The sequence below is a fragment of the Anarhichas minor genome, unplaced genomic scaffold (genome assembly GCF_050575085.1).
Source record: "Anarhichas minor isolate MPS153535 unplaced genomic scaffold, ASM5057508v1 ptg000060l, whole genome shotgun sequence".
Lineage (NCBI taxonomy): Eukaryota > Metazoa > Chordata > Actinopteri > Perciformes > Anarhichadidae > Anarhichas > Anarhichas minor.
In genome coordinates this window covers 142643-157255 of record NW_027466506.1, presented here as the reverse complement: position 1 = coordinate 157255, position 14613 = coordinate 142643, and the positions used below count along the sequence as shown (strand labels likewise).

The 14613-nt window shown below is 40.4% G+C and overlaps 1 protein-coding gene across 6 annotated transcripts in view; it reads right to left on the bottom strand.

Annotated features, from left to right (window-relative positions):
* Positions 1 to 14613, bottom strand: part of rin2a (Ras and Rab interactor 2a) — a 59355-nt gene that overhangs the window by 23903 nt on the left and 20839 nt on the right. For all 6 annotated transcript variants that reach the window (XR_012947582.1, XR_012947583.1, XM_076077516.1 and 3 more), the window contains 4 exons: positions 14020 to 14215; positions 13273 to 13384; positions 11158 to 11230; positions 6573 to 6664 (listed from right to left, as the gene is read on the bottom strand). Coding sequence is in view for 4 of the 6 variants with exons in the window: in XM_076077516.1 (XP_075933631.1) it covers positions 6573 to 6664; positions 11158 to 11230; positions 13273 to 13384; positions 14020 to 14215 (473 nt within the window). In the remaining 2 variants the exon portion in view is untranslated. The remainder of the gene's footprint in view (positions 1 to 6572; positions 6665 to 11157; positions 11231 to 13272; positions 13385 to 14019; positions 14216 to 14613) is intronic.

Below are 14613 nucleotides of genomic sequence, written 5' to 3'. Positions count from 1 at the left end.
GATTTATTCGTCTGTCAACACCGAGAGGAATGTGCAGTTAAACACTAAGGCTTAGTGTTTAACTGCACATTCAGGCTGGGCGAAAGCAATAGAAGATATGACAGCCCCTACTTACCCTGCTTGAATTGGTTAGCCGACTGTGTTTACCTATGGTTTTAAAAGTCCCAGCTTCCAGTGGGGCTCGCTCTCTTTTCTTTCACATTACTTTACTTTACATAACCTTTCACTACATTATCCACAAACATCCAAATGATCACAGTATTTCACTGACAACGCACTTCTGTTATAGTACATAACTTATGTCTTTTGTATTTGTCTTTTTGTGTCCGTTCCAGTTTTTGTCATGGCCCTCGAGCCGGGTTATGACAAATAACACTATATAACATATATATGACTATATAAGCATATGCAAACGTTAGACTCCAACAGCAAGGATTGACTCAAACTAAACTGTGCTATGCAACAGTGCGTGGCATCTAAAAACAATATATACTGAAAGATACATATCCACTCCCAATGACTCAATACAAGTCCTGCAATTACAACAATCTCAAACCTCTAAATGCTGCCTCGTGCAAAATCACTACAGACTGGGAGGCTCAGCCTGTCAGGGGACAAAAACTCACAAACTACTGTAACACAAGTATTTGTTGGAACCTTTAGTCCAAGCTGTACCAGACAGAGCAAAACAACACGAACAACAGTGGGAACAATACGGCATGAGGAACACCAGTACCAGACACAGAGCAGCTCGTTCACACACCCAACAGAGCAGAAAAGGACTCACTGTGATCCCAAAGCTCAAAGACACACAGACGAGCAGTTGATCTCAGGGGCTCCAACTTCTCTTCACAATGCTGATAGCGTTAGCAGAGGACAGAACCGCTGCGTCTGCACAAGCTGAAACTGGACTAACTACTCTGGCTCACTCATGCTCAATCTGTGTTCTGACTCACTCCTGTTAATGGGAGTGTGGGCGGGCTGTAGGCGCAGTATTCCCGCCTCCCTTTCTCCCTCCCTCCCTCCTTTTCCATTGAAGTTGCATGGTCCGACATGTGTTACAGATATTTCATAATTCGTTTTTCCTGATACCTCTGATTTCGTGGAATGGTTTGGATGATTCAGTTACACACAGGCTGCCGTCCAGTGTGTAAACACGTATACTTGCACACCAGCGACTGAAAGGAATACTGTTTCCTATTGTTGGTGCAAACACTGGGAAAGTTCAAGGTTAACAAGAGCGGCTTGTAGCGACACACGTGTGACAGCTGAACTGCAGCCAAAAATAGACAGAGCTAACACACTGTACAGTATTTAGCATATTGTTCAACATGACTATAAAAGAGGCACTTGTCAAGTTTAATATTCTTCACACGTCCACCTGTGTAACTCTATGCCAATAGTTCATATTGAAGTGGTAGATTATCTTTGTAAATGCCTGTGCAAATAGTTCAGAAGATGTTTGACTCCTGACTTCTAGGAGATGAAGCAAACCTGCAGCAGAGCAAAGTAAAGTAGATCTTATTGATCCCTGCCTTGTTCACAGGAACGTCTACTGTAGCTGCAGAGGATAATACTTGGATCCAAACCTGTTTCTCTAACCTTTTCACAATGCAAAAAAAAGAAATGAAGCTGGAGTGAAACGTCATTCTTGGAAACAGTAGTTTCTCAAACTTAATCTCAAACTCCACTTACAGCTTCTTCTGCAGCTTTCAACTGCATCTAGTAACCATCATGGAGACAATATAATTCTAGTTATTTGAAGATTCCCAGTTCACTTTTTGAAAGACTATGCCTCAAGGAAAGTTTATTCTGTTGTTGAGGTTGCAGTAATTTGACACATGTTCTTGCCTCTGTTATGCTACTTAATTAAGGCCACATTGCTGATCTAGCTTTAGAAAGAAAAATAGCAAAGTAGCAAAAATGTACCACCCACCTGTTCAGTAAAAATACAACTACAAAAAACTGTTGGCAGCCTACAGTGACCCAGAATAACGACATTGACAAAGAAATTGTATTTTATGTGGATCAGTCACATCTGGCTGATACCTGATCCACTTAAATAAGGTCAGTATCAGCCCTGCTACCATTGTACTGCATCACCTCTGTCAAAATCAACTTCACAGCTAATATTTCAGTTTCATTTGGGTTTAATCCAGTGGCGGCTGGCCAATAGAGGGCCATGGGGCCTGGCCCCACCTTGAGCAAAAAAATAAAATTATGATAATAATAAATTATACAAATTGTCAATATTTGTGTTTTTGAACTATGGAATGTACCCAGTAATATGTGCAAAATATATGCTTTTCCTGCTCGTCCTCTCCGCCTGTGTGCACGACACGTCTCAGAACGCGCAGCTAAGGGCCAAATGAATTTGGTCCAAAAGAGGCGGGTCTAGGAAGCAGTTTAGCCAATTGCTGATTAAAGAAATAAATGAGTGACATACAATTTAGCCAATCAGTGCCCTCAAATAGATTCAGCTTTAGGCCAAAATGATTTGGCCCAAAGCTGCGCGTTCTCGTCAGGAGAAGTCTCTACAGGCGAGCACTACTCCTCCAAGTCTTGTTTGAGAGGAGAACTTTGGCGGAGAAACTGCAGTGAAAGAGCTGATCCCAGATCAGCCTGACCTCACAATCAGACAGCAGACTAGCGGGAAAGGCAAGCAGTCCATGCGAAGCTTCTGTACTAGCTGAACACCAGACAGGTTTGGCTAGCTGGATGCAGTCATGCTAATAACTTATTTAGCTTTTTAAAACAACGGGGACAGATCCAGCACGGACAGATAGGGAGTGAGGGATGAGGAGGTAAGGAAACATGAGAACACCAGGGTAGGGAGTGAGGGATGAGGAGGTAAGGAGACATGAGAACACCAGGGTAGGGAGTGAGGGATGAGGAGGTAAGGAGACATGAGAACACCAGGGCACACATGGAAAACTCTGTCAAGCTACATATTAGGCAAAGTGAACATCTTTTCTTCTACATAGTTGTCCTCAGTCCAGCGTCGGAAATGGCAAAGGGCAAAAGGGCAAAACTGCCCCTAAGAAATATAATGTTGCCCCTGATATCACTAGGAGAGGGGCAAAAAATGCCCCGAACTTTCCTCTAATAATAATGATAATTTAATGAACTTGTCAAAAACATCGTAGCCTATATGACCCGGTCCAGTTGGCATAGAATGTTTTTGATTTTCGCCTTGACTGATGTTGCGTGTGCGTGAAGAACCGAACGTTCTAAACAAATACATAAATGGAGCGCTTCTTAATCAGACCTGTGAGTGCGAGACTGCGGTCAACTCAGCAGACACTTACATTGTAGTGCACCTACTGTATATGCTGAAATTAACGTTAAACGCATTTAAACGGCACAGATCGAGAGCGAGCTTTGAAAGTTAGCGAAAAGATTAACGTGAGACAACATCTGGTTTCTTCAGACGAACATCCGGTTTTCAGAATAAGATGCCAACAAAGTATACATATTGCATAATGGAAATTAGATTAAATGAATTATATTCACATGAAGTATAAAACATGCTACCTGCATCTCGTGAGTTAAAGGGAAAATACACCTAAATTGTGCGTAAAGTGTCTTTATTCTTTGATTTGAGGGTTGCTGGTAATGAATAATACCTGACTGACAGTCAATTAAGATACTTTACTAAGTAAAAACTCTGAACTGAATTTGTACCTTCAAATGGCACATTTTTTTAATTTTTAAGGTGCTATAAAAATGTTTTTCTCAAAAATTCCATACAATGACAAATGCATATGTTCAGGACAAAAATGGGTAATATCACAATATTTGAGGCGCTACAAAAATATCTTTCTCAATAATTCCAGACAATGACTGATGTATATGTAATCAAGGCATCGTTGACTTAATAATTGTTAATAGTTGTTTAAAAAATGTAATAATAACAATAAATAACCACAAATAAATAAGAATTAATTGAATATGATTGTCTGATTTATGTTTGTTTTTTGTTCAAAAAATCTAAGAAAACACTTTTTTTAAATGCCCCTGGATTTCAGTCAGTGGGGGCAAAAATTGCCCCCTAAAAAATATGTAAATTTCCTCCCCTGCCTCAGTCTCATCTGCTTAACTTGGTCATGGAGGCATCAACATGTAATTGAGATGGTAAATTAACAAATTTAACATCAGTATTCATAATTACACTTCATGTTTACTTCTCCTGATCTTTACCTCCTATAACAAGGTCCATAGCGGCATCTCAATAAATAAACATGTTATATTATATTAGGTTATATTTTATAGATATAGATATATACTGTGTATGTATGTGTGTGTTTTATATTATACAGAATATTATTATAGGATATATATTATACTGAATATATATATATTATACTGAATTCCCTGTGAGCGTGACAACAATAAGATGTCCTGACCTGTTTGTCAAAGTGTTATTTACTGCTTTTTTTCATGTTGGAATAAATGTTAAATATTTAACTGCAAAGTAGTAATACGTGTTTGATACTTTAATTTTTTGTATTAAATCATTCTGGGATGTTTGCTGACATTGAAAGGATAGCCCTACCTAGAACATGTTACACCAGCCGCCACTGGTTTCATCTAATTATGACAAATTAACAATAAACCTAGGGCTGGCTAATATCCCGGTGTATCCGTGTGTGGGGGGGCTCTATAGTGGCCAACAGCACTCTGACTGGTTAAACTTCAGCTTCTCATACTTTAGGTTGGTCATTTGAACTTTATAACAAACAGATGTGCCTTCAAAAAGCCATCACAAAGATAACAAACTGCCTCCTAAGCGCTACTGTGATTACAGGTGGAGAGCCACATAACAGGTAATATGACACCGTGGGTACGTCAGAGTCAACAGTGCTCTTTTCTCTTCTTTACCAGCCATTGATGTGGCTCGCATGTACGTCAGAACTGCCTTTCACTCGGCCGCTTAAAGCACCTTCATAGACACAAAATCCACCATTGTGTCAGCGCGCTAAACAGGAACCCTTTATGAATGAATGAAAGAAAGAGAGACTGAGAAGAAAATAGAAAGAAAGTGTATGTCTGGTGTGATGTCATGAGAGGGAGGGTCATCAACGGGAGATACATCCCCTCCCGGTGGTTGCAGCAAGGACTAGAACCCATCATGGCATCGGGGTAATAAACTACAATTCCCATAGTCAGCAGGGCAGCCGGGGCCAAGGCGGCGGCCCAGCTGAAAGAGAGGGGACTGATTACCCGGGAGAGGTTGGTGTGGGAACAAGGAAGGAAATGTTTGGAGAGAGGAGGAGGACAGGAGCGCACAAAGAGGAAGAGAGTTTTATTTTACATTAAAGACAACGAACCCGAAGAAAACGGAAGATACTTATGTTTGGTTTTGTAGCGGCTTTCGGCTGGAATGAAGTTTACCTTTTGTTTAAAGATTCTAAATATATTATTTTGAGTTAGAACACAACCGCTTGTTGTCTTCATTTATGCACCCACGCCTCACAAGCTGATCCTGACCTCTCAAGACATCACACTGGCGATCATTGGAGACGAATCATCGTGTGTCATCCTGAAGTCTTGAACAGGCTGTCAGGTCGAGGGACACTGGAAAAGTCAGCCAAGAGTAATGATAGCTCGGAGATGAATCACAGCACCCGAGCCTCAATGGACACAAAGGTCACCGACTGTGTTCTGAACAGGATACATCCACCAAAACCTACAGACTTTTAAAACTTGACTCAACTAAGGTAAAATGTACATAGTACAAGTTTGAAGATTTGTCAAAATAAAGTTTCTTTTAAGAAATAAAATGGATAAATAAAATGATTTTGGGATAATAACAACCACAGTCTTCTGTGGCAAAAATGACTTCACCCCCTTTGGTTAAAGATATATGAATGTAAATGCCCAACATTTTTTCTTCCGCAGCTGGGAGGAAAGGAAAAAGCTCCAGAGGTACCCAGCTCTGGTCTGAGTCCATGCCCAGCTGAGCAGCACTGATTTGGGCCTGGAAGAGGCTTTTGTCCCTGGGGGTGAGTCATTCAGCACAGGTAAGCCAGTTAATCCTTCGAGCAAGGGGGGGCAATGTGGTTGAGAGTGGCTTTACGAGTGTCACGCCTTAGGGGATAAAAAAAACCCTCAATTTTTACAAACAGCAGATGTGGGATGGAGTAACCCTAACCCTAAGAGCCTGAGGGAAGTGCACACATCAGTTTAGCTGCAAAGAAACTGATGCAATTTTACCACTGATTGATTCAAACTGACTGGAGAAGTGTCTCTGTTGATGCAATAAGGAAGATTTATAATAAACACATCTAATGACAACACAGAGTGTGAAGCTATACATCTGCACAAAACATTTAGTGACTTCTTTGCAGTGATTAAAATGTTATTGCAAACGTTATAAATGTTATAAGCAGAGGTAACCGCTCTCAGCATGAAGTATCTATTATGTTTTTATATATATTCTGTTGTTTTCTGCTGCAGATACAATGAAGAAACTTCATCTTCATACAGTATTTCACCTTCAGCCTGCCATTAGCTCTCAGATTCCCCAAAATGCATGCTTGTTCCCGAAACATTCAAATTCCAGAACAAACCTGCTCCAAGTTTAGCAACCTCCTCCAGATCAGCAGACGTTGTGGCCGAGGAGATGGCTTCTGGCAGCTTCAGAGTGAAGGGCAACACATCCCTGAGAAAAGGAGAAGCGATTCGAATGAAAGGGAGTAGGCTTGGTCAACAGAAAAAGGGAAAGAGGGCAGGACTGAACGCCTATTCCAAAATGTGTGTGAGTCACGGCGTTGGGAAAGGGTGTGTGGTGCATCTTCAACCACATAGCCGGAGGTAATACGGGCCAGTTGCTCTCCTCCCCGTGGGTCTGTTACAGACTCGGTTCAACAAAAAACGAGCGATCAAAGCTGGAAATTGTACCTACAGATTTGTGAAGGACATCATCTCTCAGTGAAACTTGGACACCGTTAACGTGAGAAATGACACCCTGAGGCCCAAAAAGTGACATGTACATGAAATGGAATTTAGGGTACTTAAAAAACAATGCAAAGTATTTTGACCAAATTAATACAGATAATAGAGATGAATAGAGTGTGAGTCATTAAAGCATGCAACGCTGTGTTTTTGACCTCTGAATTTGTGGGTCCGTGTTTTGTTTGTCTCATGCACCACACCTAGAAATAAATAATCATCATCAAGAGCTGAGGTTAACTACAACAAGCTCATAACAGTAAACTCAACTTTGTTTTGCTAACATGGACTGTATATCAGAAGTGGACATAGTCGTCGTGACATCACCCATTGATTTGTGGACTGACGTTTTGAAGCCTCGAGGTCAGCATCCTAGACATCGCCATCTTGGATAATGGCCGTTTTGCAACCAACAAACGGATGTGACCATATTTGGACTGCGTAGAAGTGACGTTGTGACTCTGATAGTGGTAGCAACCCGTCAATAGCATTAGCCCTGCCCTTAAAGCATACTCTGCTTTATGGTCTGTTTATTTATTTATTTATTGGTTTATTTGATAAGGGACAGTGCACATTAATAAAAACAGTTCTGTAAATGCACCAAAGTTAGCCAAAAGGCTGTTTTTCATCTGTCGTCCCAAGAGGCAGATGTTACAAAATAAACCTAAAAACAGAATGTAAGATTCAATTTAAAAGGTTATATAATATTGACGCTTTACAATGCGTGCACAAACAATGACAAAAAGTGAGAATATTAATATACGTAGTATCATCACTCAGGAGACTCTTATACATTGTCAAGTACTAACAAGACATGCAACACAGAGGCTCTCAAAGTCAACACACACAAAGCAAATAAAATGAGGGATAATTATGTTAAAATAGAAACATGCACTAAAGACAATATTATGATGCAATTGTTAGACACTAAAAAACATCCATGTCAGAGGCACAAAACATAGAAGCATACAGAGTATGACTCTAAATGGACCATAATGTACTAAATGAACATCATGCTGTATTGAAGAAGACTTGAAACTAGAGATTGAGACCATAAACTCATGTTTACAATGTTTACTGAGGTAATAAATCAAGAGAGAAGTAGAGTCATTTTCTCATAGACTTCTATACAACCACAGGAGTCGCCCCCTGGTGGACACTAGAGAGAATGCAGGTTTTAAGACTATCTTAATTGGCTTCACTTTTCAGAACCGTAAGTTGCCCCCTGTTTGCTGCATACCATTGGTAGGTAACATGTTACTGATCTGCCACTAATGGCCAACAAAGTGACTGATCTGAAAGAAACTTAGTGTCTTGAGTTATGATGTTGAAATCCAAATACTGCTTTAAAAAAAAAGAAGAAAAGGCTTAATGTCTGTCCTTTTTAAAATCACACAACAATGAGTATGATGAGGTAAATCGGATTTCTTTTTTTGCTCTGACACCAGTGGCGCTATGGACAATGGAATAGTTCTAGTCATGTTCTTCTATTTTAACTATGTACCCATCTAAAAATGCATCTGTGCTTCCTTGTTTAGATAAAGGTTAATAGGTGGAATATTTTGTGGAAGGCCTTTTCTTACATCCTTGACACTTCCTTCTTTGCCTTTGTTATTATTTGTAATTTGTTTTGTGTGTAGTTTTAGGACCAAACTTATTATTTAGATTATTTTCTATGCAGGAAACAACAAATCTATGATAGATAATACTGTAAAATGTAGATTTGTATATGTATTAGTGCTGGGCAAGTTAACGTGTTATTATCGCGTTAACGCATTCATTAATTGACGCCGACAATTATTTTATAGCGCGTTAACGCATTTTTTTATTTTGAAAGTCCGTGGAGGAAGTCTTCAGCAGACTACGTTGATGCAGCGTGTGGGAGTACACGGAATACACGGCGTTACAACGTGCACCAGCTGTTGCTCTCCCTGGAGACTACTGGACATTGCTGCGGTAAAGTCAGCAGACACTCTTAGTGCACCTATATGCTGAAATTCACGGTAAACGCATTCAAACGGCACAGGTCGGGAGCGAGCGAAGGAGAAAGTTAGCGGAAAGATTAACGTGAGACAACATCCGGTTTCTTCAGACAAACATCCGGTTTTCAGAATAAGATGCCAACAAAGTATGAATTATATTCACATTAAGTATAAAACATGCTACCTGCATCTCGTGAGTTAAAGGGAAAATATACATATGATATAAGAATGATATAATATAAGAAATATGATCGCTACTGTGTAAAGCAGGGGTCACCAACCTTTTTGAAACAGAGCTACTTCAACGGTACCGAGTAGTACGAAGGGCTACTTGTTTGATACAAACTTCCTGAATAACAAAGTTGCACAGATCACCTTTTAATAATAATAATATGTGTGAAGACACTGTCTGATCACATGTCAATGTTAATTATTCCTCACAATAATTATTAACAATGATTTCCACAACAATGATGGTAGGAAACAGATATATTTAAACATTTATTTCTGTTATTCTGTTTCAACATTTGAAAGTCAGAGGTATCACATCTCTGATATTTTTGTAAATATCTTTCTTGACAGTTTTGTATGAATACGCACATTTGTAGCATTTGGTTCAAAATCACACCTGCTATATTTTTTAGAGCCCATATTTTATAAAAATGATCCTTCTAACATTTTTTATGAAATCATTAACTGTCATATCTTCAAATCATGTCTCGTTGGTACTAACCACCACTTTTGTAACATTTTTGAACAAATCATGATCAACAAATCAACTCTGTCCCATGTTTATACAAATCATCAGTTATGAATATCCTGTGTTGCTTTGGATCGGATGACATTGATGATCTTCACGACAGGAGTCATCACATGATCAAAGCCGGTTACTTTTGCACATAGCGCCTGTTGCTGAATGATCCAGTGGTAATGTAGACATTTTGGGAAGTCTGGGTCACCTTTACATTGCGCAATGAAGCCTGCATGCCGGCCCGTCATGGCAGGAGCCCCGTTTGTTGTCACCGACACCATTTCTAATGGTACCTTTTTCTCCACGAAGAAACTAGTAAACAGTCTCGTCTATAGCCGAGGGGGGATCCAACCCTCCGAGGCGCGCGAGTATCTTCGGGCGCCCGCGTTCAAATCTCTAGTCTGGGCCTTTTCAGTTGGATTGCGTTGCCTCGCCTCTACCCCCGCCACCCAAGAGTTGTTGCCCCGCGGACTGTTCCAAGGACTGACGGACCTGACGACGGGGTGCGCTCGCAGCGAAGCGTCCGGTGCCAACATGACAACCTAGTGCGGTACGGCAGCCTCTTCCTGGCTGTCCGCCGTGCGCCTCCGGATACCCAACCCTCTTATGACAAGAAATATTGTCATTTTAAAATTTACAATAATGTAAGCGTTTTTGATTAAAAATTAACAGCAACTAAAATGTTTAGACGGAGCTCCATGGTGACTAGTGCTATTTTTAGAACATGTATTGCGGGCGACTCATGTGGTCCCTGCGGGCGACCAGGTGCCCGCGGGCACCGTGTTGGCTACCTCTGGTGTACAGAGAATACTGCTGTTAAAAAGCACCTTATGTGTTTAAAGTGTTTGTAAATCAAATGTTATTGCCCTTTTGTTCATATAGCAGTACTTTTAAAATAAAAGTGCACAATACACTACTTTTGAATTAATTATTGAACTTTGTCATAACAATGCGATTAATCGCGATTAAATATTTTAATCGTTGCCCAGCACTAATATTTATATATAGTCTTTTGGACTGTACGATTATGGTTACTAAGTAGATTTTATTTCATATAGATACAGTATACATCATGTGTTTTGAGTATTGTTCTTTGTGCCCTATTTTTTATAAAAAATAAACTGCCCAAATATTCAACACAGGGCAAATATCTGTATATGAATGGATGGAAGAGAATATCAGTGCTCCACAGATATAAGAACCAAGTTGATGGGACATTTTGAGCCCTAGTTATTTTACAAAAATATTCATAGTGTGTTTGCAAATTGGCACCATTAAAGTATGCTGAATGTGGTGTGGTCAGCCAGCTGGGGGCATCACCTTCAGCTCTCGCATGCCTCCAGTTTCAATATCTCTGATGTTGATAGAAGACTAGATAATGGTTTAGGTAATATATGTGTGTATTCAACATATCAGTGTGGTTTGCATGTCTCCCTGTGATCATGACTGATTCTGAGTGAGGAAACTCACCTACTGATGCAGCAGAAAGCCACCAGACGGAAAAGGTCTGCGAAGCTCAGGCCTGATCCCACCAGAGAGAAAGCTGTAGGAGCACAGAACAACCAGATCAACAAAGGAAAATCATGAAGAAAATTTAAATTGGTTTATAAACAGCTCCAACATATTCATCTTCATAATCCCTAAATACATTTGAACTCCTAAGAATAAAATAATACAGTTGGTATTATGAGTGTCACATAAATAATTGCAACAAATAGCAACAAGAATGACTAATCAGTTTGGTGAGTATTTTGTTGATTTATTTATTTGGTATTTTAATTGGTGCGCCAACGATGTATTTAAAAAAAAAACGATGACACAAATACTTGGCAGGACGTATGCATGCGTCTTGTTAGCAATACACTGTCGTGACAGTCAAGGCTTGTTGCACTGATGGCATAGAAAAAGACGGTTTGAGTAAAGTTTATATTATAAAGTGCATTATAATACTGAAAGAAAGGACTTGACGATACTGTAAAGGTATCTTAGGGATCAGAGTTTTGTCCAGCGTGAACAGGAATGTATGAATGTTTGATTACAATATTGAGCCAGCTCAACCTGTATCAAAGTGTTTCACTCACAGTGGTGTTGGTCTGAACACAGCCCTGCTACTCTCCGATCAGGTGAACCCTAACCCATACACAATAGGATCAAATGTCCCATGCACTACTCTCAATACGGACTGTGTGGAATGGTTCACTAGGCCACTGATTGCAGCCAATGAAAGATTGCATACTGTGTTCCTCCAGCAGATTTCCAGTGTGACGTAACTTCTCTGTGCACATGCACGCTTATTCAACTTTCAGGTTTCAAAATGATAAGTGGGGTTCTTGAGATATCGATCTTCGTTAAACATTCTTAATCCATTGTGCATTTCTCAAATCAAACTTCTGCAGAATAAAGGAAATGACAACAATCCCACTGACGAAGACATAATATGTTCTCACGAGAACTAACAGGTTGAGCATGAAGCATCTCTCAATGAATTGACCACTGTGTTTTTTGTTCCTGTGTATCGTCCTCTTCAGGTTATAAGAGAGATATCAAAGACTACAGCCTACACCTTTTTACCAGTAGTCAGCAAAAAAAAGGGAGAGTAAAGGCTGCAGTGGGCCGTGATTCACTTGCAACACATTCTCTCACTAGGTAAGCACTTGGAAATTCCAGTTTGTGTGTCAGCACACACATTCAGAGCAGTGAGATGTGTGTTTGAAAGCTTCAGGAAACCCCCATGTTTCAGGTAACTAAAGATAGAACAGAACAAAGAAGAAAAGAACATAGGATTTATTGATCTATTAATGTGGATGGAGGAGCAGAAAGCTAAACAAGTCACAGACAGAGATAGATATATGGAAGCCTCTGACACATAAGATGACATAACCCTCTAACTCCAGAGCACAGCCTCAATGAGAATACTGTGCAGACAACACTAAATCTTTCAGGTCATTTTATCCCTGGACTACTTTTCAAGGTCCGAAAAGGACGAGGGCTGCTGGTAGTCACAGGGGTAACCAATGCATGAGGCCCCCCAGAATGCTACTGACAGCATTGTCGAGAACCGCTTATCGCTCGTTGACTCCAGGAAGGTGAACAAGAGTCGGGCTGTAAAGGCCCCCTGAAGCCCTGCCCCTGCACAGAGCGTGTCTAAAGTAAACTCATTGTGACAGCGCTGGTCCTTGGGTCCCCAGCAGTGTGAAGTAGAACGGATTAGCAGTTCTTGAGATATGCGAAGGACAAACACACTTACTTACAAACAGAGATTCCTTGCTTTGTAGTTAGACGTGGGTCATAATAATTGAAACTTGTATGATAATTGCAGGTTTCTGCAAACACTAAACGTGACTACTAAGTACTTTGTGCAAAGTCTAAGTCACGTTAATACAGCAGCTCGGTAATTCCAGCCGAGGATCATTTTCGTTATTGCCTTAAATCACAGCAAACCAAGGAGAGGTGAACACACACATTTTGATAACCTGTTCATATCGTTCCACTTTGTAATAGTTTGTGTTGCCAGAGGAGGAGGACTAACAAAACCTGTTTGGCAGCTTCATGCACTTCAAAGGAACAATAAAAACAGACACTTACTGTAATGGCTCTCCTTCACCGGGAAGTCTTTGACGGGAACCAAAGAGTCCTGGTTCATGCGTACAGATATGACTTTCCTCAGCAGGCTGCTCGACTTCCTCACCACAAATGTCTGCAGGCCAGAGGAGGAAACGCCATAACAAAAACAGATATACTGCAGTATTTACTCAAACAACTATGTCATTCTTCATGGAGTTCTGCTGACTGTCTTTTGAGACATAAATGTCGTCTGTGTTATCGTCTGTGCACTTCTTAATATTCTAAAGAGGGCAGCTACTTTATCGGGTTTTGAGCAATATTTGAATCCCGATGAGATCACAGTTGTGGAGATCAAACCACAAACTCCTGATGAAGCAGACTATGTTGCAAAAGAGGTGATGTCATTATGTTCAGTACAATAATTCTCAACACTTGTGACTGTATGTCTGGATTACAAAGAGAAAAGAGATTTTCCGGTTGAGAAAAGGAAATGCCAAATAGAGATATATAATAGATTATCGACATAAACTTGTTTCCAGGTGATCAAGTGTGTCTCATACTTTCAGAGTACCTAAAACACTGTTGTTGGACTGTGTTGAGGATGAATTGATTGGTGTCATTTTGTAGGCTGTAGTTTGTGGTGTATCGTATTGCATTAGACTGAGGAGGTGTTGAAGCTATTGTTTCTGCCTGTCTGCGTGGGTTAAGTGAACACTTTAAGTCAACAGTGTGGACTCGAGGAGTCCCAGTGGCTGCTGGTCCTTTTACCCCGGTGGGTTGGCTCTGCAGCACACGCGTGGCGTCCTGTTGGCTGAGGCCCAGCTGCAGCCACACGCCGTGTGTTAGCACCAGTCTGTCCAGAACACTGAGCCGCCGATGGAGGGAGTCGTAGCCCGAGTCTCTGGCTCCGATCCCAGCACAAGGGGATGCCTGTAGGAAGAGACCTCCCACCTCTTCGCCCAGTCTGAAAACAAAAATAAGACAAATAGGAAAAGTTCAATCCCTGTGATGTAGTTTCTTATATCGTCACAGAATGGTGCGGCAACTGTCAACCAGATGTCACACTAACCGACGTGTGACTGGAATATCTCCATCAATAATTCGCTTATTTTTGGCAATGAGACCCTGTGTCTCAGTGAGATTACTTGTCTCAATAAAGTTGAAATAAAACAGTAAATGAAATCTCTGTAAAGCTGGTGACAGACTTTACGATTATTTGAACCTACAAACCTTGGACTCACCATATAAAGTATATTTCCAACAAAATACATAGAGTTAAAAATCTTGGCAGCTACAGAAGTAAGCGTAGTGAAGAATAATACAAATATTATTAATAATAATAAATACAGAGAAAACACACTC